The sequence below is a fragment of the Rousettus aegyptiacus genome, unplaced genomic scaffold, assembly GCF_014176215.1.
Source record: "Rousettus aegyptiacus isolate mRouAeg1 unplaced genomic scaffold, mRouAeg1.p scaffold_m13_p_8, whole genome shotgun sequence".
Lineage (NCBI taxonomy): Eukaryota > Metazoa > Chordata > Mammalia > Chiroptera > Pteropodidae > Rousettus > Rousettus aegyptiacus.
The window spans coordinates 94872456-94899098 of NW_023416311.1; the positions used below are offsets into that span (position 1 = coordinate 94872456).

At 41.3% G+C, this 26643-nt stretch overlaps 1 protein-coding gene across 4 annotated transcripts in view; it reads left to right on the forward strand.

Annotated features, from left to right (window-relative positions):
* Positions 1-11484, forward strand: part of DROSHA (drosha ribonuclease III) — a 108425-nt gene extending 96941 nt beyond the window's left edge. For all 4 annotated transcript variants that reach the window (XM_036225472.1, XM_036225474.1, XM_036225475.1 and 1 more), the window contains 6 exons: positions 3042-3183; positions 4644-4726; positions 4818-4921; positions 7081-7173; positions 7999-8045; positions 11070-11484. In XM_036225472.1, the coding sequence (XP_036081365.1) occupies positions 3042-3183; positions 4644-4726; positions 4818-4921; positions 7081-7173; positions 7999-8045; positions 11070-11200 (600 nt within the window). In that variant the 3' untranslated portion in view covers positions 11201-11484. The remainder of the gene's footprint in view (positions 1-3041; positions 3184-4643; positions 4727-4817; positions 4922-7080; positions 7174-7998; positions 8046-11069) is intronic.
* The last annotated feature ends 15159 nt before the right edge of the window (positions 11485-26643 follow it).

A 26643-nucleotide genomic window follows, 5' to 3' on the forward strand; every position in this document is an offset into this window, starting at 1 on the left:
CCGGGTGGCTCATGAGCAGCAGAAATTTATTGCTCACAGTTCTGGAGGCTGAAAGTCCAAGATCGCAGTGCCAGCATGGTTAGGTGAGGCACTCTTCCGAGTGCAGACTTGTCATTGTACCCTCACACGGTGGAAGGGGCTTGAGATCTCTCTGGGGACTCTTTTGTAAGGGCACCAATGCCATTCATGAGGACTCCACCCACATGACCTAATCACCCCCCAAAGGCCCCCACCTTCTAATACGATCATCTTTAGGGGTTAGGATTTCAACATTTGAATTTTGAGGGGACACAAACATCCAGACCATAGCACTCACCCTTCTGCCACTAGCAGACTCACTCTTTTTCAGTTCTGACTCTGTTTACTGGAGTCTATATACAAGATTTTTTAAAAAAATGCACCTGTCTGGGTTGCAGCTCCAGAAATTCAAATTCCTTGGTTCTTGGAAGAGGCTCGAGTACCACATCTCTAAAGTGCCTTATGGTTCTGATATGACAGCTAGGTCGGTGAGCCCCTGGAGCATTTTTACTCAGGGGTCAGGTCTTCCAGGCGGCCTTTTTAGAAGGCTGGGAGAGAGCGGAGCACCTGCGCGCACCGTGCCTCCGTGCCGTCAGAGATGGCCACCGCAGTGTGTTACAGCGGCCGGTTTGGGTGTTGCTTCCTTTAGGTCTTAGCGGCCCCCAGAGGGTAGCAGTGGGGCGTTGATCATTTTGGGATCTTCAGCTATCTGCACAGGGCCTGGCTGAGAATTGGTCTCCAAAGTTGTCACACTGACCTGCCAGACTTCAGGTGGTTTTCCACCTTACAATCCCCTGTTGATCCCGCTTGTTGTAGAGAGTTCAGCAGAGGCCAAGGAGGGAAGTTTTCATTTAAAGAAACTGCCATTCGGACTTCCTTGCTTAGGTAAAGAGCAAGGTGTTACCTCTTTTCATCTCATCTTCTAAATTTAAACTGACTCTAAAAATATGGGTGGTTTATAACTTCCTTTTCTCCCACTGGCTTTTGATTCAGGCTCTGAGTTTGGGGAAGAACATAAAGATCTCACTTTCTGCTGGCCACTCTTCTTCTTTAAGACCTATCAGGGCACATTTTAAATAATACTGGAAGCATTTCTGTTTCCGTATTCATTGCTTTTCTCCTTCCCTGTCAGACAGCATTACTCTACAACACTGAGAGGGGGACCCTGACACTGAAAGGTGGCATCTGGGGCCCGGTGACCAGTGACATATTGTGGTTTGTGTGCACTGATGTGCACATCAGGCTTGTCGATTCTGAGGCATGAAGTCTTCGTATATGCAGCCTAAAAATATTAGGGTTTTCTCCTCTTACCCAAAGCATATGTTGAGAGAACCCAGTTTGCTCAGCATAGCCATATTCTCAGATTAGCCCTCCTATCTCCATGGCCTCTACTTTGAGAACCCTTCCCCTCCCATTGGAAATCCAAACCAAAAAAGATAGCTCCCGTCCAGCTTAATTATTTTATAGTTACAAGATATTAGGCTGTTGGGCTCCCTATTGGTTGAGTCTTATATGCTAGGTCTTTTTAATTTTGGGCTTCTCTGTGGATATTAATTTTAATGAAACACTATATTGAAGAAAAGATAGAGTTAAGGGGAAATGGGAGGAGGAGGCAAAGACAAGCTAAGAATAATAGTCGGTACCTCAACAGCAAGCATGGCTTATGAAGATCAAGTTGTAATTCTCCTTCATGAATCATTGTCAGATAAATTAAGAACATATTGTTTCTTATTTATCTATTGTCAGAGATGCAATCTCAGGCATTGAGAATAAATCTTGATTTTCATAAGCTCATTTGACACTATGGAGCCGCAGGGCATAAAACTTGCATCTGAGAAGCAGAGTGTGGCATGGAACGGAACCAGCACAGTTCCTGCTCCTTTGCCCTGGTGTCGGGGGTGGATGTGCCTTAGCAACGAGGGATTGTCGCCACAGACAGAGATTTTGTTAGGTCTGTTATAAGAAAGTTCTAGTTGTGGGTACATTATTTTCCCAAATCTTAGAGATCAGGGATGATTATTTTCAGCCTCTGTTTGGTGAGCGTTTTTTCTTTGTATCTTCCCACTTCCCTGGCCTCCCTCCTGCCCCCCCCTCCTGAGTGGTGAGTGAGTGTTAAACCCTAAACCAGGCACCTCTTCCGTGGGTTGGTTGCATAATTTTTAGGCACCCTGTCATGTTACTGCTTGGATAGTATTTGGATGACTCTTAGCTGACTGAAATTCCTAGTACAAATTTTTTGTTTGGAATTCCTGAAATTGAAATATGAAAATTATATTTTCATTTGATTCAAGATAACGGGTCTCAGTTTGAAAAAACTGCGATTCAGGATATATGGTAGAAAGAGTCAAAATAGTAAAAATGTAGTAAATAATTTGTTTTAAATAAATATTTACTAAAACATCACTTTCGCAAATCCTATAATATCAAAATTAGCAGCAATGCCAGTGTAACTTAAAGCTTATTTAGACTTTTTAAAAATGCTCCTTTAAAACTAAAATACAATGACAGAAAGCAGGCTGAGTTCACCTGACGGGAAGTGAATTGTTTTGATTGATTGCAAAGGGGCACAGGGAACTTGTTTGCGGTGATGGAAATGTAGAAGGTTGTCAGAACTCATCTAACTATACTTAAAGTGGGTGCATTTTATTGTATGTAAATTATACTTCAATACAGTTGATATAAAAAAATTTTAATGCTCCTTCATTTAATAGCATTAGACTTAATGGAAGCTATGACCGTTAATCATAGCATCCTCTGCAACACTGCTCACTGCTACTAAACAACCAAATGAGCGTATTTAAATGTCAGGTAATAAAATCTAGGAGCAGAGTAAGTTATTAAGGAGAAGCTAGAAATGTATAGAGTTTGTCGCTGCTGCTTTGGTGTAGTGGCTGAGGACTTAAGCCACCACTTACCCTGGTGTCCCTGTCAGTGAGATGGTCTCAGGCCAGTTGGCCCCAACACAGGAGAAAGAGACCAGAAGGGAAGCGATTTCTAAATGTACCTCACTTCCTTTTGGCCAGTTGTTGCGAAGTTCTTTGGTGAATAACAGAACTCAGGCCAAGGTGGCAGAGGAGCTGGGCATGCAGGAGTACGCCATCACCAACGACAAGACCAAGAGGCCCGTGGCCCTGAGGACCAAAACCTTGGCAGACCTCTTGGAATGTGAGTCCTATGACATGACGCTTCCTCCTAACCTGCAGATTCAAAGTTTAAGTCACATAGACCAGTGTTTATCCTTCTCAATATTACTGTGTTCTGACTAAAGAAGCCTCTTTTCTCTATTAATTTTTATTTAATAGAGAAGCTTGTTCGAGGGAGAATAATGTGGAATTAAGACATGGGGATAATGACTTTTATGGTCAGTCTGTGTTTAGTGGTGCCACCTCTAGCCCCTTCTCCGCACCCCTCCTCCTCATACTCAGCCATCACTCCCCTTGTGTGAAACGAGCAGAATGTGAAGGTGGATAATAGTGAATCCTAGCCTTTTTGCCATCCCTCAGCCTTTAGATAGGGGCCTAGAAGAAAGAAGAATAATTTACGAAGTACTAAAGCTGTTATCTATTGTTTTTAAAGAGCTCAGAGCTCTATGGACAAATATTGTCATCTTTCGCACTTTCTGTATGGTTTGGTAGCATTGTAAATGATCTTATTATAGTTAACTAAAGGCTTATACACATGATTTTATCATTTTTGATGCTACCTTTAAGTGGGCCATCTACTGGGCCTTGGAACTTTTTAATGTTAGGGTGTTTTTGACAATTGGAATTATATACAAATATTAAAGTCTACCTTGCAAAACCAGCTCATTTACAAAGTGCAAAGGCAATCTGATTAAGGAACCTAAGAGAACTTTTTTTTTTTCAATTAAGAAAAGTAACTTAATAAAGAGTAAAATTATTAAAAAATTAAGTTGAGTGATTGGTCTTACTGGCATTTTTTTTTTTTTTTTTTTTTTAGCTCAGTGAGAGCTATTTTTATTCCTTCTTTTAAAAACTTGCTGTTTGTTTACTTGGTTAAGGTACCTTTTAATGAAGTTATCTTTGGGATTACTCCTTATTAATGCAGAGTTGGATATATTGTCACATTCTCATTCAGCCCAGTATTACCTTTTTCTCTGGGCGTATTGAATCTATAAATTGTCCCATTTCTGTTCACGAAATGTAACACGGACCCTTGTAAATGGGTGATCTCAAGATTGGTGTTGAGAATGGCAGGCCTCCGGATGTACTCATTCTGGTATCATATCTGATTTTCAAGTTTTATTTTGACTTATTTGATGTTAACATTGTTGTTGTATTCCCAGTCATTCTTCCTATGCTATACAATAGCAATTTGTGTATCGTTTTAACTAACTATTCATTTAGCCCACAGCCAAATGTACGTAATTTGGTTTTGTACTCTATGGTTTTGCATCTTAATCACGCATCTGTATTGCTGCTTCTAATATTAGTGATAAAGAGTAGCTCTTATTTAAAGATGAAATGGTAATGCTAAAAAATGAAGAATAAAGAAGGCCTGGAGAATAATACCTTATTAAAACTTTCCTTAAAAGTCTAGGTCTCTTACTCTTTCTGATAAATGGTGATGCATTGTGGTTTATTTTTAAATGTTCTCTTTTTCAGCATTTATTGCAGCATTGTACATTGATAAGGATTTGGAATATGTTCATACGTTCATGAATGTTTGTTTCTTTCCACGATTGAAAGTAAGCTTATATAAATTTTAAGTTGGTTATATGCTTTATGCTTGGTGATCCCAGAACCCATTACTAAATGCTTTTTGGGTATTTGCTACAGGAGTTCATTTTGAATCAGGATTGGAATGACCCCAAATCTCAGCTTCAGCAGTGTTGTTTGACGCTTAGGACAGAAGGAAAAGAACCAGACATTCCTCTGTACAAGTGAGTACTCGCTGCCCACAGGCCATCAGATCTGGTGAGCTTAGAGTTGATGCTCTGGGAACCTGGAGGGAAAACTAATCACTGTGGGGTCATCATTACCAAGGTCTGGACCTGGGACCTTTTGACTCTGACACTGTGCCCAGCACTGAAACTGCTCGGGTTTTGGGTTTCTCAGTCTTAGCTGTAAGTAAGTGGGTCACTTTTGATTATCTAGGCTTTCTCCCACCTCTACAATACCCTGTGAACTACTACTCCCTGTGAGGAAGACGTACTAAGATTAAGAGACCAAGATAAGAACAATTCAAATGAATAGTTTTTATACATTTTTGCATTTGTGTTCTCATTTTTCATAACCTCTGCTGTGCATCTAGATTAGAAGGTGGTGTGTGCTTGATTTATAATTGTGCTTGGGAGTCTCTCTCTACCCTTCTTTGAATCCCCGTCAGCCTCTGTCTCTATTCCCTGAGAGAGATGCTCTCTCTCTCAGGCTCTTAATGTAAGAAGCTGGGCAGGTCTTCACTGCTGCTGTATTATTCAAATATTTGGAACTTTTCTTCTTAGAATGTGTATTAAAAGCCACCGAGTACTTTCGAGTATTCTTTGAGTGGTAGCCAAAAATCATTCACAAGGAATGCAGGTCACCACACACATACCACCAACTTTGATGAAGACAGGAGGTTTGACTCTGAAGTAGAGTAATTATCTTGAGACTCTCATATGTTGTTGATTCAGAAGGTGGTTTTAAAGAGGAATTACAAAAAGGAAGAATTATCAAAATAGGAGGGTTGCCTCCCAAGGTCTTATCTGGACAGTGTTTTTAAGGATGCATAAAAATCTAGTTTTAATACTGGTTTACTCCTTGTCTGTGTTCTCATGGCTACAAGCACACACATTTGTGTGTGTGTTTCACAGAGAATAAAAGCCCCCCTCACATGGATTTTTTCAGACTTCAGCATACTCAAGGAAAACACCAGAGTGGCAGCCAAGAATTTTAAATCCTTTTCTATGTTTTTGTTTAGTCACAATATGATATAGATTTTTTCACTGAGAGAAAAACTGAGGCCAAGAGAAGGTTATGTTATCCCACAGCAAGCTGCTATAAATTGTCCCAAGAAGCTGTCACTGCTGAACAATGTTTCCTTTATTAGGGAAGAAAACCCAAATATTTAGAGATAGTACTTTAATATGTGGCTAATAAGCATAACGAATATCCCAACTGTATTACATGAAAGGCTCAAAGTGTTTCCTCATCAAAGTGATAATTAAGGTTCAATAAATAAAATGAGGACGGCCAACTTCTTATAACGCAGGCATGATTACTATGATAAGTGCTACCTTAAAGAAGCTATCCATGCCTTTTATCCTACGAAGAATATAAACACAAAGGAAATGACTCCGTTCCCTCCTCATAAATCCCCCAAATAAAAGTACATGATGAGCTTGTTCTTTTTCATCAAGATGAAGGGGTTGTTTTACATAGTTTTCTCAAGATTACCATGTTCATTCTTTTATCTTTGTTGGCTACTTTTAATTTCCCTTTTCCACAAAGTTATCAGTATTACTGCATTTGAAATCTTCACCACATCATTAAAATCTAGGGTACCCGGAGTTTTGTTTTTCGGCAATCGTTTGTGTACTCAGCATTCTAGCATACTTTGAAATGATCTCAGGTGTTTCAGAAATTAAATACATTTCGTGATCTCTCAGATAAGATAAGAGACATAAGAAAGACTCCATAAAGGATGTGAAACCATTCAGATGTGGCTTGCGATGTATTACTCAGATATATAATATTTTTATCTGTGATTAGCACTGAAAAACAATGAATAGACTGAAATAGTTAACTTTTCACTGATAAAAGTTTGTTCAATATGCACACTTTGAAATTGTTTAAAAGTATTTGAACACTTTATTGCAGATGCTATTTATAATGCTTTGGGGGAAAATATATAAATCCAGTGTTAGAATTTAAAATTTTTCTATTTCAAAAGTTCTCTATATTTCTGAGGTTAGCAAATCAAACACTCCTTTAATTTTCTTGATATTTTTAACTTCTTCTGTCTAAGCAATAAGTGGATGGTTTTTCTTGGAGTTACATATTAGCAATTATAATTAAATAACACTTTAGCATAATTAATCTTCTTCCCTTTCCCTCTCAGGACTCTGCAGACGGTGGGGCCATCTCATGCTAGAACCTACACAGTGGCCGTTTACTTCAAGGGAGAAAGAATAGGTTGTGGGAAAGGACCAAGGTATGAGAAGATATTTTTAATTTCTTCAGATGAACATCTTGTGTGTCTGAGAAGTCTCTACTTGGTTTTTCCAAACTCTGCAGGCTGTCTTTTTAAATTTAGAGTGTAGAGTATTTGAGGGTAATAGCAAAATGAATCCCAAGGATTGATGTCTGCACCAAGCCCAGCCCCGAACTTAAGAATCAGCCTTGGATAGTGAGAATGCCATTGTATAAGGGGCTTCGGCTGCCTTGAGGAAGCCATGTTTCCTGGTGCACAGGCAAGGCCTGTCCAGTTTTAGTTACTCAGCAGAGTACCTGACGTTGCTGCAGGCATTTTATGAAACACATTGTGCGTGACACAGCCATTATATGTTTGATCTTTTATTGCTACTTACGTGAGATTTGTGGAAATGCTAACATCTTCAGGTAAAAGGAATTATGTATATTATCACATTTCTTTGAACCCTCTAATCTATGTCTTACACTGAGAAATGATTGGAAGTCTGTCTATACATATATTTTTTACTCTTTACCTCTTTAAACTTTACATGAGGATGATCAAATTTAAGTAAGAAATACTTCAAATGTAATATAAATGAAAGTTATTTTATTGCGGCATTAAAAGTGTGGAACGAATAACTTAAGCAGGCTTTGTGCAAATAAATGACATTTCTGCATGCCCTTGTATATATTCCTATCTGTGCAATTCAGTATGTGACAGTAGAAGTAATTGGATAAAATTTTATGTACCAAACATGAAAATCAGCCTGAATAATTTGTAGCAATACCATTTGTTTTTGAAAAAAGTCTTTAAAGTGTGTGTTACCTTTGTTTTATTTGATAGTATTCAGCAAGCGGAAATGGGAGCAGCAATGGATGCACTTGAAAAATGTAAGCCTATCTCTTTTTCTGTAATTATATGTTCATAATGTAATGAGTGTTTTATGGAGAGAAAATGGAAAATAGAAAAATGGTAAGTGCCGATAAATGTGATCTTCTTTTCTTCATAATTCTTCACAGAGAATGTAGTAGAATGTGAGATATGTATAAAGTGGGCTTTTAATTTTTTTAAAAGAGTATTCCTGAATGCTTTTCGATGTTCATTTTTTTTTTGCATAGAGTTGCACTCAGCCAGGTGACACATGTGAACAACCTCACGTTTTTGTTTCCATACATTTCTAAAGTACATTCCATCAGTTTCTAAAAATCTTACACATGGGAAGGTTTTTTTCTTTTTAGCGTTTGGCCATTGTTTCATTAAAATGAGATGATGATATTTACATACTTCTGTGAATCTTTCTTTCGTTGCTCATCTTTTCTTATATAGTACAGGCAGCCTTGCAGGTCCCATTGGCTTCAGTTCATTCTTTCTTACAGGCTGTATAATACTTCATGCTGTGCACGTGCTGCATTTTATTCAGCTTTTTTAAAGTTATTATTGTAGGTGGACACTTTGCTTCTAGTTTTTTATCATGGTTGACAATAAATGTCTATATGTTAATGCTTTTAGTTCTGTGGGATAGAATCCCAAGAGTGGATGACTGGGCTGAAGAAACTTCTGCTACATAATTGACCATGTAGGGAACTGTGTAGTCTTTTGTAAATTGAAGTCTTAAGTGCAGAGAATTTTTCTTCTGAAGTATATTATGCTGCACAGCAGAACCTGTGGGCAAAACATGACAAAGTAATTCGATAATGTTTCAAGTACCAGCAAAGTGCTGGGAGCCGAAATTGAAGAAGCCCAGGATTCTCAGCGGTGGGAGAGATTCCAGGAAAGGCAAGAGGGTCAAGAGCCAGGTGGAAATCAGCAGACCGTGGCTTCCCGAGCAGGGGCAGAGGGAAGAAGAGTCACTGGGGGCAGAAGCTAGTGTAATCAGTGTCCAGTGTCCATGGAATCCTCACTGAGATTTTTCACCTGACTGCTGGGGAACTTTTTCATAAATGCACAAGCACATATTGAAATAAAAGTGAGATTCCATTTTTCACTTTAAGATTGTTAAAGATTATCTTTAGAGTTTTTTGTTTGCTTTCAATGATAAAACAGTACTGGAGAGATGGCCTATTCTGAGCTGACTCCCACGTACGTACTAGTAAGAGTGAAATGTTTAAATGGCTAGAAAGCACTTTGGCAACACGCGTCAGTTCCTTGAAGGAGTTCACCAACCCTTGCTTTATCCAAAGGTGTTAATATTTTTCAGCCATTAAAATAATATTTTTGTAGGCGAATGATACAAGAGTATGCTTATACTAAAACAAGTGGAAAAGAAGTGAACCCATAAAATGTACCTATACTGTACTCTCGCAGTGTAAGTGAGGGAGGGTGGAATGATTTTAAGTGTTTGTGTGTCTATGTAATGTATATACACATTTACACTGTATCCGTATGTGAGGAGTATAACTACTTCATAGGAAAAGGGCTATAAAGATATATTCTAAAGATTTGTCAATGATTAGATCTGAGTGGTGGGATTTTTTTTTTAGAAAATGCAGATTATGTTTTATAATAGAATTTACTTGGGAAGGTAGGGTTCATCTGTAGAAACTTGCCTTATAGGTACCTTTTCAGGATTGTCTGATTTACTGTTTTAAAAAGTACTTATAATACTTGAAACCTGTGTTTTATACAGTACAAAATGAATCAGTTTACTATCATTTGGGGAATAGGACTTTATTACTGTTTTATTTCTAAAACACAGATGCCATCATGTTAATCCTCTTTTCTTTAAAACCAGTCACTGACTTTCACATATACAAGGTCTTAACTGATTCACATCAGCCTGTCAGATGCTGTTCTGAGCACCCTCGCCCTGCCCTCCTCCTGTGGGGCGAGGATGGGATGCTGTCTACGAAAGGGGGGGCCGCTGGGCGTGTGCTGCACGCTTAGATCCACTTGTACCATGCTTCAGCCGCAACACACGAAATCTCTTCCCCCAGCCATGCTACGTTCTCCCACATCTCTAATTCCCCATATCTTTAAATATGAAGTAGTGGTGGGATTTACACGTAACAGTCCCTTTCCAGGCTTGGCAGATGCGCGCCATTTTTCCTGTGTGACTGGATCACTTGTGTTGCTCTCGTTTATGCTTACATTGTGACGTTTGCTGTTGAGTATGTGTTTCCTAACTAAATGTGTAAAATGACTATTCCTCTTTCCATACTTGATTTCTTACTCCATTGCTACGCTCATTGTAGACCACAAATGAATTGTAAATTTTAAAATCTCTATCAAGATTTCCACTGTGTCAATACTCTTGATCAGAGTCAAATATCAAACTAAATGTAGCTTAAACTATGCCACTGAGCGACGTTTCTCCTTAAACCAAATAAAAATGCTTTACTTGAGTTGTTGCTGATATAGTTTTGGGCTTTTTATGGTAAACTTTAAAAATAGAATGATCAGCAACAGTGACTTAGGATGCGGCCTCTTTTTGTCTGATCCGTTTTTGCAGTTTTCAGAAACTTTAATTTTTGGTGAATAACAGTGTGATGATATTATTTGTTTGACGTTTTTGGTTTGAGCTTTGCGAAAATATATATCTCTATTTTACTGTACCCTTTGCTCTCTCCCTGAAAATCACTTCTTGCTAGGAGACCTATGTCTAAACACCTACCTGGAATCATCCTGAAGCTACATGTCTATGTTTTAATATTCCAGTGTGTCTTAGTGCTTTTTATACCCAAAGTGACAGCCTACATTGAAATCTAGAATCAATTGCTGATCCAGGCTTCCAATGTGTTTCTGAAGGATAAAAGAATAAAGGAAGAAAAGGAACAATTTTTTTCTCTTGCCTTATAACATACAACTATATATATTTCATATGAGTATGTGTTTGCATGTGTATGTGTTTAGTTTGCATCATTCGTTGCACTGGCGGCTGTCCTTTATTAAGTATAAAATATATCTCCTCGTGTCAGATAACTTTCCCCAGATGGCCCATCAGAAGCGGTTCATTGAACGGAAATACAGACAAGAGTTAAAAGAAATGAGGTGGGAACGAGAGCATCAAGAGAAAGAGCCAGACGAGACCGAAGACATAAAGAAATAAAGGCGGACACGGAAGTGGCGGCGTATTTACTTGCTTAATAACTGTGACCGTTGCCCATTGAGACCTGGCCTAGTTTTCCTGCAGACAATGAATGAAGTGTGCCCGTCGAAATAAAACGCGAAGTCAAATCGCGCTCGTTGTTTTACTGATCTGATATTCTGTTTTTAGCTCAGTGCTCTTTATTACCAAATATTTGATTTCTATTTAATGGAAAACGTCACTTTAGTGGATGTATATATTCCTTTATTATTTTTTTCTTTAAACAATAAAATTTAAAAAGTTCATTCTTTGTGAAATAGATCCTGTTTTTCTATCTCCTTCTGAAATCGTGACTCCAGACTTTCAACCAACAAGTGAAAAATTCACTTATTAGATGTTCGGCCTATGCTATACTAACATCTATACTTTTTGAAATATCTGGATTATTAGTTAGATTTTTCAGCTTTCATCTGGATGTTTATCAAGTTCTCAGCTGCAAATATTGCACTTACTCCTCTCTAAGCAGTGAATCCTTTGTAGACGGAATCTCTTTAACATTTAACTGGCTAATGACAGGGGGAAAGAGTGATATTTGAGTCACATATATTTTTTGAATCATTAGAACAGGAGAGAAATCACGATTCTAAGATAGATGACTCTTTAAAATCAGGCTCTCATCCTGAGGTTAGTAGACACTTTGAGAAGATTGTAGCCAACTTCAGGGAAGTCTCAACCTCCTGAAATTATATTCAATATTGTGCTTATGTTTGGGTTTTGGGAGAGGGTGGGAAGCTGGAAGAGAAGCTTCAGAGCTTTCATCAGTTCAAAGCGGTCTTTGCAACAAAGGGCTAACGTTATATTAAAAGACATGACATTTTTTAAAAAAACATTATTTTAAACCGAACATCACTGGTCTTATTAATAACGGCAGTACTTTTTTGTTTTTAATGAATGTGTTTTTATTTATTATTTTAGCAAATATATAGTGAATGTCTACTATGTATTAGGCACTGTTCTAGGCTCTGGGGCTACAGCAGTGAACAAAACAACAGTCTTTGCCCGTGGGGAGGTGAGCTTCTGTACGAGTGCAGGAATACACACACCAGACAGGGAAGTAAAACATGGGGAGGTAAACGACGGCCAGAACTAAAGCAGGTGCTGGATGGGAGGAGTGGGAGGGAGCGTAGGCCCGACAAGGCTTCACACAGTAGTTAATACTTGAGTGAACCGAACCTTGAACATGAGAGGGAGCTCGCAAGATGGGGGAGGACATCATTTCCTTTCAAAGTAGAAACAGGATTAAGTGGCAAGAATATGGGTTAGGAGCCTATCGTGATGTTCCATAGAGGGTGTGATGAAGGCCTGAATTAAGGAATTGGGAGTGGGGTGCTGGGATGGAACAGATTTGAAAGATACGTAAGAGGTAGAACCTACAGGACATGGAGCAGGGCAGGGTGTCTCTCCTCCGCAACACTGGCATTTTGGACCAGATCATTCTTTGCCGAGGGTGGGACGGGCTTGTCCTGTGCATGGTGGGCTGTTTGGTTGCATTCCTATCCTCTACCCACCAAACTAGTTGCATCCCTTCCCCCAGTTGTGACAACTGAAAGTGTCTCCAGGCATTGCCAAATGTCCCCTGGGGGCAAAGTCAACCCTGGTTGAGAACCGCTAGTTGAGAGTTATGTAAATATGACACATGAAAATAAAAGCGAGTCCTTACTTAAGAATTAGGGGTTTGGAGAGAATTATTCTAAGATTGATTAGTACTTGTAGTATCTGCTACATCCTGGGCAAGGAGCTCACTGTTTAGAAAAGGAAATACATACACCCATGTACGTAGGGCGCCACACGGAGGGTGAGAGAGGGAGCGACTCCTGCCTTCCGGAGGAAGGGCGGGAGTCAGAGGAGGTCAAACCTTGAGAGATGATGTCAGTCCTTCTGGCTGTCGGCTGTATTTCCCTTGACAAAAAGCCTTTCTTCGGGGCAAACATTTTAATTTTTTAGCTCCAATATTACGATACCTAACAAAATTATCCAAAACTCCTTAAATAACTTCTAATAACCAGTCCGTTTTCAAATATACTGCTAGGTTTGTCCAAGTGAAGATTCAAACAGGAGCCATACATTGCTTTCGGTTTTTATGTCTCTTAAGTCGCTTTTAATCTAGAACATTCCTCTGCTTCCCTTTTTTTTCTAACTAGTTGAAGAAATCCAGTCCTCTGTCCCATAGAATGTCCCACATTCTGGGTGTGGTGATTTGCTTTCTTGTGGTATTGTTTACTTTTTCCCTTATCTTCTGTATTAGATCTAAAGACTCAATTTTAGACTGAGGTTAAAAATTTATGGCAAATATATATTTCAGGGTTTTTCTCCTCCACTCTACGCTCCATAATACTTCAACAGTACCAGTTGTCAAGTTATTGTGGGTCGTCGTGATGGTTAATTATAGGTGTCAACTTGGCTAGATAAGAGACATTGTTTAAAGTAGCTAAGCCTGGTTATTTGTTGTACCCAATAAGGCCAAATTTCTTATCATGGCATGAAATTCCTTCACGATCAGACATCTGCCTCTTCTGCTGCACCTCTCCCCCCCCCCCCCCCACTACATTCTAGCCTTACAGAACAGTTTGCAGGTGTTTGAACACATTATACATTCTCTTCCCTCCAGGTGGCCTGAAATAAGCCACCTCCTTGCTAACTATCTCTTACTCCTTGGGCCTCTTTCCTGACACACTGGTCACACTATATGTATTGTTACTACCTCTTGTCCCACTCATCTTCCCCTGCTGGATTATAAGCTCCTGGTGGGCAGGACCATCTCTTCTGTACCATAGGCTCTTCGTGGGCTCTCCATCACTGTTGGCTGGATAGAAATTACCTGACTGCTCCTTGCTGCCCTTCCACAAGCCTCAACAACCCTAAAGCAGAACTCTCAACCTGCTCCAAGCAACCTTCGTATAGGAACTCTGAGGCTATGGTGAAGAGAATGACCCAGTGGAGGCCCGAGCATCTACACCTCACTGATCTGCACTTGGACTTGGTTGGGAATGAGATGCTAAACAGGACAGCACAGTGGTGGGATCCAGCAAGAAGCAGAGGAGCTCATTTTCTCTTGCCTTCCCCGAAGCTGTGGCTCTCACACCTCTCAGAGGTAGGGAGCTCACATAAATGGACAAGCAGACAAAGAACAGCTCCAGGAGCTTCATTCTAGATGATGAGAGAGAGCCATAGAAGCCCGAAGAAAGGCTTGGTCATCAGCTTCACTACCAATAGGTGATTTGGGACAGGCTTTAGTCACTGGAGCCCATAATTTCCAGCAGCAACTCCCTCTCCAATATTCCTTGCTATGGACAAATGATCTCTATTCAGTTTCATATAATCATGTTATGTAAACACAGCTGTGAGTTGCCACCTCCAACTAGACTGCTGCTTCTGTTTAGAAATTGGGGAGCTGCTGTAAGCAAATAAGGGCAGAACCCCCAGTTTTCTCACAAGACTACCCCGACCAGATTCTCCATCTCTGTCTTGAATTGCCAATTGCCCAGAGACATCCCTTGGAAGAGTCTCGCATCAGATCTCTGCCAGTAACCCAGCAGTAAGTGAACACAGCCGTCCCATCCCCCATATAGCTGCTTCTGAAAGTTTTTCTTTTTGTCTCTGCTGAAACAGTTTTCAGGTTAAGGAAGAAGTTTTAAATGAAGTTTAAGGAAAAAAAAAAAACACAGCTAATCATTTGTATGCTGAGTATTAGCCCATCACAATTGGAGCCTCTCAGATAAAACAACTCATAATGAGAATGCAGCAAGACCCTTAACTGTAGCAATTCTAATGCTCACCTCTATTATTATAATAATAGGGGTCTCACATGGAGCTGTTGAGAGCAGTGGCTGCCCCTGACTAGAATTCAACCAGAAAGATCAAGAGAGAGCCCTAATTGCCTTTCTTCTTAGATCAAACAATTGACTTAATTCTCCAGGCCTACACACCGCAATGTGTTTGAGGAGATTCAAATAGGTTACTACAGAGGATTAAGGTTTTCTCTGCAGATTATACTTTTATGCCCTGTAGTTCATTGCTTGAAGTGTTAAGTAGTTTTGTCAAAATAAGCAGGGCTGGAACGATTTTTTTTTTTTTTTAGAAACTTATAAATCACACGTTCTCACTGAGTAACAGAAGGGAGGTCTGATTTTTTTGCGTTCCCTCCTTTTTTTTAAAAAATAAAATTAATAGTGGAGGCTTGGAAGTGGGGGAGAAATTAACGGTATTAAAGATTAGTTGGAAATTTCAAGAGCTATCTCAGATAAGGAAAATAAAAGTGTGGGGTTTATTGTGTTTCGCCTCCTAAAAATTGTTTCATGAAATGATGCAGCTGAAGAAGCCACATAAAGAGAAGGGATTTTTCTGGCGAATGCTTAACTGCCTGAAGAGAAAGTCCAGAGGGGCTGTGAAATCAGACCCTGGAGGCTTCTCCGTGGTGCTGTGCTAATCAAGGTTATTTTACTCACTAAGATTTCATTTCTGCTTAAAGGAGTTGGTGGCAAAATAAGCTTTCATGTTCTCACAATAGCGTATTCCCAAGAAAGGGCACTTGTTGGAAAGTCTTCAGTAACATTCTGTCCTTGGTTCCACAGGTGGCTCAGTTGTCCTCCCTGGTCCCCCAGGAATGCAGTCCTCCTTAACCAAAGGGTTATTCAGTGAATTTATCCAGGTTCATTAACTGCACGGAGCTTTGGTGACTTGTACAGTACCCTCTTCTTTTCTTCTCCAGGGTCCATCACTCTTAGCAAAGCTACATTACATAGCCTAATTGATGTTACCATATTGTACAACGTACCTGGCAAATGTAAAGTGCAGAGTAGGTAACGCCCTGACGATGACTGGACACCTTGGCCTGTAAACATCCCCTGGAACCATAGCAATTTTGCTCTTGGCCAGCCTGGCACAGTCACAGTTACTTCTCAGGTCACTTTCCAGTGTTTCTGGGACTCAGTTCCATGGACTAGGTCTTGGCAGGTGCCAGAAAAAAATCTTCCTCTTGTTTTGATCTCTCCTCTCTTCTGGTATGGGCTTGGCTCCATTTTCCTTAGCCATGTCTCTGTCTTCCCATGTGTGAGAAATCCGTAGAGACAGCAGCACTTACTAATACTTCCAAAGCCCCAACAGAGATGCTCAGCACCATTGTGCTCCCCAGTGTTCCGTGGGCCTGGGAAAGCTCTTCAGTCCTTTGTAACCCCCCCCCCCCAAGGAGGGAATTTGCTGCTGACCCCTAGACAGAGTTAAGCAGTGAGTGTGGGGATGCAGGATTGGCCTGGACAAAGCTAAATTGCAAAGGAAAGGAGAGAAACCAAAGGTCTAGAGAGGGAAGGCAGAACAGCGAGACTGACGTGGCCAGAGGTTCTCAGAGGCTGGGAGTAACTGGCGCGGTGAGAGAGGAAGACGGGCAGCTGAGCAGAGGAGGGACTGAGACGGGGTGAGAATGGGGAAGCGGAGAAGAGTCCAGTGCAGGTTTGGGGGCGCTAAGCGCCACGTGGTCAGCATTGCAAATGCCACGAGCATCAGCACCACACCCATTGCTCAGTAACGGAAGAGAGCAATAGAACAGTGTCGAGTCCAGTGGCCAGACTGCCCACGGGAGAAAGACGGAGACCACCAGGACCCCACCTCATCTGGGTCACATCACCAAGGAGACTGGGAGTCTGGTTTTTTCCACTGCTAGCTTTTCACTGCTCTCTTCACTTTTCTGTCACATTTCCTGGGGTGGGGGGTTTGGGGAGGCAGGGTGCCATTCCCATCCTGACTGAGTCCTAAATAGAACCCTCTGCCCTTTCAGCCCATAAGCCTCAGCCTTCTCTGTGTATAGACGACTTTTCCTTAGAGTCTTGTACAAATGAAGTCCCCGGGTGGCATGGCAGCATTTACATTGACAAGGACCTCTGGGTGCCTTGGAGTCAAGCGCAGAATGAAAGCTTTAGTATAGGGCTCAGCACACTATTTGTGTAAAGAGCCAGAGAGTGTGTATTTTAGGTTTTGTGGGCCAACAGGCAAAATGGAGAATATGTAGGTACTCTTAGAACGAGAGAGAAAGCATATTTTCACAGATTTTCTATTAGTGAAATTCAGAGCGTTATAGGCATTGACATTTGAATTTCAGATATTTTATTAAATGCCACAAGATATTCTTCTTTTGATCTTTTAAAAATTATTTAAAAATTTAAAAGCTTTCTTAGCATGTGGGATGTGTAATAACAGGTGGTGGCTTGGCTTGGCCCACTGGCTGTAGTTTGCCAACCCCTGTTTTAAGAAGAATGAAAAATGTCACTATCAAGGAAGCTCTACTGAAAACACTCTGCTCTTCCCATAGCCCTGCAGACTTGATTGTCATGATCTGGATAAAAATGCTGGTCATCAAAACCTCAGCTCCAAAATCAATGCCTGTGGTTCCTGACAGGTAGGCAAAATGACAGTTACAGAATTTTCTACTCTTCTTCCAGATAATTAGGCCTCGGGCCCAAATGCCTTTGTAATTAACGCTGGCATATTCCTTAAGCACGTGCCCTTTATCTGAGGTCTGCGCCCAAGACCACAGTGGTGATCTTACGTTTTTATGTCAACGTACGGTTTTCAAAGCATTTTAACATCCAGTATCTCATTAGATCTTCTTAACAACGCAAGAAGTCGAAAGGGTAATTATTATCCTCATTTTATGATTGAAAAGAACCTGTGCAAAACCAAGGCTTCAGGAAGTGAAGCTTGTCTCAGGCTGTCTGAGAGGAGGCATCTGGTAGTGGATAGGATCGGACTTTCAGGTGGAGCTGCGAGCTGGGGCCACAGCAGCAAAGATAGGACTGGAGCTTTAGTTGAGAGGGGTGACAGCCAACAGAGAAAATAATCTCACTAACATTTAAAGAGTTGGTACACATATCAAGATGAAAAAAACACTCCCTCTTTGAATATTTCCAGAAATATATGGCTTTGTTTATTGTAACCTAAAAGCATATCTTAAGGTAAAAGGCTCCAAAAGCTGAATAAATCCAAAAGATAAAAAGAATAGACTTCAAGGTGATAATTATACTTCCAAAAACAGCCCCAGGATACTTCTAAGGGCCGGGACTGGCAATGTGTGCTTTATTACCATCCATGTTAAGGTCTTAAAGCAGGCAGCAAAGAGAATATTAAGAAAATCATAGACACCCTGAAGGAAGGCATGGATTGGGACACAAAGACAGTGATCTTGACCCTTTCTCACAGATCCTAGTGCGATCACAGAGGCCTGAGACTTTAATGGTTAGTGGCTAGGCTATCCGACTGCCCGCTTATAGCCGACTTCCTTCTGGGGAGAGGTCAGGGAAGCAGGGGTAGCCTGCTGCTGCTGTCTGCTTCTATCACAGCCACACGGTGACATCACACAAGCCCAAGGCCTTTGAACACTGCCCTCAGGAAGTGTTACTTGATGACAGAACCAATGCACTTAAAAGGTAGTGGTTAAGAGCGAGAGCACTCTGGAGTCACACTAACCTGGGCTCACATTCCAAGTCCTCCCAGTACAGGCCTTGCCCTTGTGTAGTTCATGGTTTACAGTACAGCATCGGCTTGCGGGGAGCATTAAATGATAGAACGCATGTAAATGCCTGGCATGTAGCGAGTGCACAGGAGGAGATGTGCATTGTTGATCATGGGTGTCATTTATTAAGCCCAGTAGCAAACCTGAAATAGCTAATGACTCTGAAGAGGCTGCTGAGTAGGACAAGAAAAAGCATTGGGCTAAGATTCAAAAGACTTGAGTCGTACGTCAAATTCTGACCCTTGGTGGGAGAGAGGTTAAGTCACCCGAGGAAAGCCACTCTTGGAGCCTGAGTTGCCTCATCTCAGAAGTGGAGTGATTAATGTCTATTTCACAAGGTCATTGGCAAGATTAAATAAGATGGTCCAAGATGGCTCTATGTGCCATATTATTATTTAGTGCCCCCAAAATGTTCACGACAAACATCTCTAAACACAGCAGAAGATACATATTTATATGCACGCCACATCTCGTTCCACAAAAGATTTGAGACATTCTTCAAACCTCAAGCAAAGCTTAATAAATGAAAAGAATCCACCCACATATAAAAAGAGTGCACACAAAATAATGAATCATAAATATGATTTTAAAATGAGGACCTGGGAATAGGTAAAGGTAAGAACAAAAGATCCAGAAGAAATGAACATTCAAAATTGTAGGTCAGAAGATTTTGTCTACTTTACTGTTCAAACCGAATAGCCAATTTATCTCTTAGTTTTTTTGAGAAGACCAGAGAGATGTGATTTTTCATTCTTATTGGAAAAAAATACATTCGTATCATCCTGCTCTGTCCTCTTCTCTCCTCTCCTCCCTTCCTTTTCCCCTTGCCCTGCTCCATTCTTCAAGTGAAGCATTAGTTTCAACCCTTACTACAGTCTTGCCAAGGTAAGTAGTTGAAGAATCTATGGCTCAGAGAGGTTGTCTAGCTTGCCTGAGATCACACAGCTATTACAAGGCAAGGCGGGGATTCAAATTCACCTCCGAAGACGCCCAAACCCTTGCTCCTTCCACCACACTATAAGTAAAACTGTTCAGTGAGGGCCTTCCTGAGCTGCAGCAGGTAGGGAGGCTACTTCCTAGAGAGTTAGCCAGGGACTGCCTTGATGCTCCAACTCTGCTCAGTGTATAAGTCAGCAGAAAATTATTTTTTCAAGACAAAAGAAGTGAACCCTCTCATTGTCTCAGTGTTGGCCAAGCAGAACCAGCCTTCATCAAGGGCATCTTCTGGGGATACTGAGGAAAGAAAGAGGCAGGTGACTGTCCTTGGGCTCCTAAGTGAATGAGCCGAGGCCAGTTGCACACATACCCTTCTCAGGCAGCAATTGCTGAAAGCTCATGCGATGTAAACATGAGTAAGGGTACGACAGATCCTCACAGAAAGTGCTCCAAAACCAGAAAGAAAATTTCATCTTAGCCCTGGGTGTGCAAGGACAGTGCAGAGCACATTTTGTCAGCTGGACTGGAATAAGGCAAGACAAGAAGGAAAGCAAAATGATTCTCAAAGTCCCAAGCAGCCGGCCTTTTACTCAGTTCCAGGAACGGATACCACAACTCCGTTGTCCAGAATTCCCAGTCATCATAACTAAGTGAGGTTCAAGTTTACTGTAGAGTATGTAGTATATAGTTCCCACTGGTCTTTTTAATACATCTATAAAGTCCTGAGTTAAGATGCTCCTCCAGGCACCATCATATCGATATCTTGGACTGGAGGAACCTTGCCATTATTGCGGCCCAGAGGAAGTGAGACTTGTAATTTTAACAAGGTTTATGTCTCTTTGGGTTGCTGTGGATTCCCAAATGCATTTCGCAGTAGGTTCATTACAGGGGCACTGAGTAACTGAGAGTGCAATGTCTTCAAGCGCTGTCCTACAGAAAATGTGGCACCGAGTCTCTTTTCCTCTAGTGTCTCCTGATCAAAGCCAAGGGCTTGGCACCTGTGGTACAGCTTGGGGAAGGCAATTCCTCAGAGGTCAAGACCACTTGGTTAAGTTCTATGCCTTCTGCTGTCAAGTTTGATCAAAGGATAGACTTTATGTGGCATTGGGTCATATATATCATGTCTTTTAAATAACTGCCCATCAACATCATCAGTTTTCCAAGCCTGAGGTTTTGATAAAAATTGGACAGTTGACAGGTTAGTGTTATATTTTTGGACAGTATGTCAACTGAGGATAGAACAATGTCTTTTGGAAATAAAACAGATGGCAGTTTGATACTATTTTCTGAAATGTATGTAGGCAAAATATGCTCTTGACTTGGGTCGATAGCCATTTGACCACTGCATGCAGAACACTAGATTTGTTCTTAGGAAATAGTTTGGGGCATTTCTAGTACTTGAAAAAATGATTGATTAAGTCCTGAAAATTTTACACTATAGAGCATGTGAAGAAGCTTTGGGCCTCTAAACCATTAGAGCACTTACTACTAGTTCTCCTCAGTGACTATACAAAACCTGCGTAATGTGCTCACATAACACAATTTTGACCAAAGCAATATTCTGATGAAACTGCCAGGATGCATTAATTGAAAGATGTACTTGTTTTAGTTTCTAAATAAATGTATGTGTTTTATGAGATAATTGGATCTGGACCAATTACGTTTTGGGCAGTGTCTGCCAAAAATCATTTTAGGTGTGCCCTATAATTAGTTAACTGAAGGCCCTCTGAATCAGAAGGGTTTGCTCGTTATCAAATGTAATTTGGAGGAATTTGAACCGTAAATCCCTGGCTATGAGGATTAGTCGACTTTAGTCATGGTAGTTTAAAGAGGGCCCAAAATGAAATCCTTGCCTCTAGTTTTTATGACAAGCATTCGCTGATAGGACCAGTGAAGGAAGGCAAGGTATAAGAGGTGACCAAGACAAAGAAATCTGAGAGAACATTTCCCAGGCTTGATATCACTCTAATGAATTGTAATGCCACATTAGTAAGACCAAAGCATCTGGGCGTCACAAATTAGTCCTTACCTACTCTGCTGATCAGAATCTAGTTTTAGGAGTCAAGTTGTAAGGGCTACATAGTATATTTCTATCTTTTTTGCTCATATTTTTGCTCAGTCAAGATACCAATGGCCTTACTAGAAATGTGAGAGTCTTTTCAAGGAAAAGTGTCAGGTAGATAATGGCCTTCAGGAATCCCAGACTGTTTTCAACAAACTAAGTGGTGTCTTTGTGCTTTGGGAAGCTGTCAGTTACCGAAGAATTGTAATATCCCACTTATCTGCCTTACATCTTCAGCTCTCCAAAATATAGCCCTGACTCGGAAGTTATTAAAAAGCCTCACTTAAGAAACTCTCCCCCAAATAAAGCCGTGCATTTACTTCTTTAATTCTTCTCTCCAATTTAATAGCTCTCTGGGACCAGGCTTCTTAAATATGTGAATCTGGTTTCAGATGAGAAACTGTACTAAGATAGGAAAAGAAAGAAATGTCTCAACATGAGCTACAGACATGGTCAGAGCCAGTGAAACGTTAAGTTCAGAGTCCTAACAATAAACTAATTCTAGATAAAGAACCATATTTTATATAAGACTCAAATTTTGTGTATTCATGATAATTCTGAGTCAAAAACTGGCTAAAAAATGCTGTTTTCCAAAAAATTATAAGCGTTCAAATTGATCATAAAATATATTCATAAGCTCAAAATCAAATAATATTTTAGCAGGAAGTAGATTTTAACGTACGAAGAAAAACAGATTTGCACCAAATACAGACTAAAAATCAGAAGATAAAAAAACACATTGGTTTAACAGCAACTACCTTCTGTAGGATGTAACAGGAAGTAAACATCTGGCTTCCCACAAAACCTGGATCACAGAAGCTCAATGCAGTTTGCACACATGACTTGGAAGCAACCACTGGCGTTAGGGTTTCCGTCAGGGATGAACTTCCGGTCAGCAAGCCAGGAGGAAGCTCAGGACACACTGCACGCTGGGAAAGACGTGCACAAGGAAACGAGCACAGAAGACGATGGCAGTTTGGGGACGGCCAGGCGTGGCACAGGCTGCTCCGATGGCATGCTGGGTGGAAACCCATCGCACATACATACAAGCCCAGGTCCGTGCCGTGGGAACACTTGGAGGAAACCAAGTCAGTGTAAAGAAAGCAGAGCGGGCAGACCCGCGCTCCTCTGTCTCCTGACGTCCGCCCGTCAGCAAGGCCTAGGAGAGTGCGCGTGAGGATGTGTGAATTAAGCCGGGATCACACGACAGCCACTGTCTTTGTTCAGTGACTAAGGAGTAGAAACGGGGGGGGGGGGGGGGGGCGGCGTGCTGACCAGCTGACCATGTTTAGTTTTCTTTCTTTCCAAATTGATGGAAGTATGTGATCTATTTCTGAAAGATTTTCATTAAATTATATTTCAAATATTAAAAAGTGTATTTGACCTTTACTGTGGTATTACTGTGTAGTTGTTTGCCTCTTAGTAGCTTGTGATTCCATGCAAGATATGAATATTTTATCTTTTTTTATTAATGAAAATTTTTTAAAAAATCAGACAGACCATTTTGAAACCATGAATACCATTGGCAGAGGTGTGGTTGAGAATATCTGTGTCCCATCTGAGTGGCATCACTGGAGACCCTGTTGTCTGCCATCTTCCCTGATTCTGTCATCTCACGCTTGGTGGGTATCAGATCCTCCCCAGTGCTTACCTGACTTGTGGAGAGAAGCGGGTAGAGGATAAGTCCCCACATAACATTATAGCAGGGGCTCCACCTGGCCAGTGAGAATTTACAGAGGCCACCAAAGCAGCTCTTCCTGTATGGGAGGAGAACCCCTTCAAACGGTAATTTCTTTTTCTGGCAGTTGCTCAGAAGTGTCACCCTCTCCCAGTCTCAGTTTCCCTAAGGAAAAGGCTAGGAAGGTATGCTCAGAGGGTCTGGCACATGACTGCATGAGAAATAGGGCCATTTCCTGTTGATTTCCCATCAATTCAGCCACGTGTGGATTCTCAAAGTAGAACTATTTGGAGAGTAGACTTGGCTGAGAGTGTTTTCCTGGAGTTAAGTAAGGCTGAAATGGACAAGCAAGCTCCTACTTTGTTTCTCTTCCTCTATGATGGGATCTAGAGAGCCTCCACTTTCCCTTTTGCCTCTATGTTCTTTGAGCTCATCTTGCCCTCTGCTTGAATGCTGCTTCCAGAATCAACAGAAGGAGGAGGCAGCTGGGCCTTTCAGATCTAGTCATGCAGTTTTTAGCTCCTACTATTGGACAGACAAGTGAGAATTAGGGCTTCCCACAGCCTCTTCTTGCTCTACATGGCACAATACCTGTTCCTGGAGAGCACCTGGTGGTTCACCATGACTCTGTCAGGTCTTGGGAACCACATCTGTTGACCAGGTCATCCTTGGTCTGATCCTTGGCCGGGGAAAAGCCATGCTGGCACAGTATTTAGCCAGTGGTTCTCTGGGTGCTGGCCAAGGTGCTGATCAGGGGGAGTCAGAAACCAGAAGTCTCCTGCAAATGCAGCTCCTGCAAGGGAATGGAGCTGGATCCTTGTCCTGATTAAATGTTTCAGTAACCTCCTCCTACTTGGGAGGGGCAATCATTACTATGCATCTGGGGGCTGCAGGGGTGATCCCCCCTCAGCCGGGGTTGGGGGATATGTGCTCTAAGGCCAGCACATTCGGCAAGAGCACAGAGTTTTGTTTTGGGCAGAGGCTCAAATAGGGTAGAGGATGAGGAACTTGGGGTTAAGACAGATGGTTATGAGGGACCATAGGAATTGCCAAGGTGGCAAGAAAGGCTAGAAGATGGCGGTAAGGCAAAGGTGGGAGACAGGAGGCAGGGGGTGGGGCCTAGACTATGGCAGAAAGGCCTGTAGTGAGTGGGGGGAGGGGCCAGAGTGGGATTTGGCCAGGATCGTCTTCCAGAGGGTGCAACATCATGATGGCAGAAGGTCCCCAGGACGGCTTATTGGGGAATTTTTTCCCTCTCTTTGTAAGTGCATGGTAGCTATCTGTACTGTTATTTTATTAGGTGAAATTCTTGTTTTCAAAGAGTTTACGTTTGAGCTGGTGATAAATTCACTCAGTAGAGAATTAAATAAAACTTCAGTAAGTGATATTTAGAATGACTGGAGTTCTAATAAGGGAGAATTGACAAATGAGATGGAGTGACTGAAGGGGGCAACACACAGAAACTGGAATCTACTCTGAACCCTGAAGTATGGGGCAGGTTTTGGAGAGGTAGAGGTTGGGGACAGGTGTCTCAGGTAGGAAGAACGTACTGTGGCTGAGTTGAGTAAGACACGTTATGAAGAAAAATACAGTGGGCTAGCCACGACGGAAACTCTATGAAGGAGACAAGTGGAAAATGCTTGGGAGTTAGCAAGGAGCCCACAGTGATGTACCCTTTCAGGAACCTGGAGGAAAAAAGGCTGTTAATACGTAATGGGCCAGGGCTTAAATATGTCAGGTCACCTTAAATACCAAACTGTGCTCCTGGCCTAGAGAATGGTGCTGTAGCAAGATAGAATTTATAAAATTAACACATATAAAGAGAACAATCAGAGAAAAGTAGAGTTAGTCTTAGAAGCCTACCAAATGAAATTTAGCCATTCCTGTCAACACCGTCAAGAACAGAGTTTTACCCAAATGATTTCCAGTCTTCTCTCATTGTTAAGAGCACAGCATGGAGAGATGCCAGCATCAGAGAGCTTAAGTATATATTCAATAAGATGATTAATAAATGATATTATTAAATACTTTGATTTTTCTCTTTCTATACTCACTAAGCATTCTTTTGATTGGAACTTAGCACTCCTTTTAGGTTTGCCTGCAGAGAGACAATTACTGATCACAGGCGTTTCAAGTATTGAAAGACATTTCAAGTATCTCTACAACAAGCATTTCTTACTGTAAAGTAATAGCTGGCTTTCTGGTTTTCTACATCATAGTCACGGGTTTGTCTAATGGGAAAGATCCATCTTTGGTTTCTGAGGCTGACTACCAGACACTGGACAGTAGTCAATTTGCTGTCACAAAAAATCATCATTGTGTAAAGTTTCTTGAGGATTAACTTGCCATGAATTGAGAAAGCGCTATATGGAACATGATTATGGAGGGTCTTAAATGCCAGTGTGATGAGTATTGAGTTTATTCTATAGATAGTTGGGTGTGATTCAGGTCCATGAATACAGACTGAGCACTTGCTACAGGAAAGGCATTGCTCTGTGGGGGAGGAACGCATTAATTAACAATGTAGTGAGAGGGGCAGCTCCTCACAAGACCGTTTATGATGAACATTGAGATAGAGGTAGAGAATAGATTTCAGGGAGGATGTGACATTCAAACTGGGCCTAAAGAAAGAGGGTGATTTTTAGCTGGCGGCACTAGGGGAGAGGCCATTTTAGGATACGGGAGCAACGTAAGAGAGGGATGCCAGGAAACCCCTGTGTCTGAAGAGGGGTGATGAGTATGGAAAGAAGAAAGGTTGGGTAGAGCAGAGACGACCTCGATCAATAGATTATACAATAAGTGATGGTTTTGTGAACAGTGATGCAAATAGATTTTATTTCTCTTTAGAAAAAAGTTAAAGTATTGTGAAAAATGGGTTAAAAAATACATGTGAGAGGAGAAATATAAATTCAAAGACTGTGTTACAACGTGTCAGGTGAAAGTTGAGGAAAAGCCTGAACTAGAAGCGGACAGGGAAGGTGGGGTGGGTGGGTGGAGAAAAGAGGAGGTTATAGGTCAGAGTTCTTGACTTGGTGGCTGAGGGACTTCTACAAGCCCCATGGTGAACTAAGGGGATCCACAAACCTCAAAAGTTTTGTGTCAAATCTCGTGGAAGTGCAGGTGTGAAATTAACTGGGGAGAAGTCTCTGTTAGCCCTCATCTCCCAACATGCACAGCTGGGCACAAATGCGGTGGTTCTGTTTTTGAGCACGACAGCCTGGGCCCTG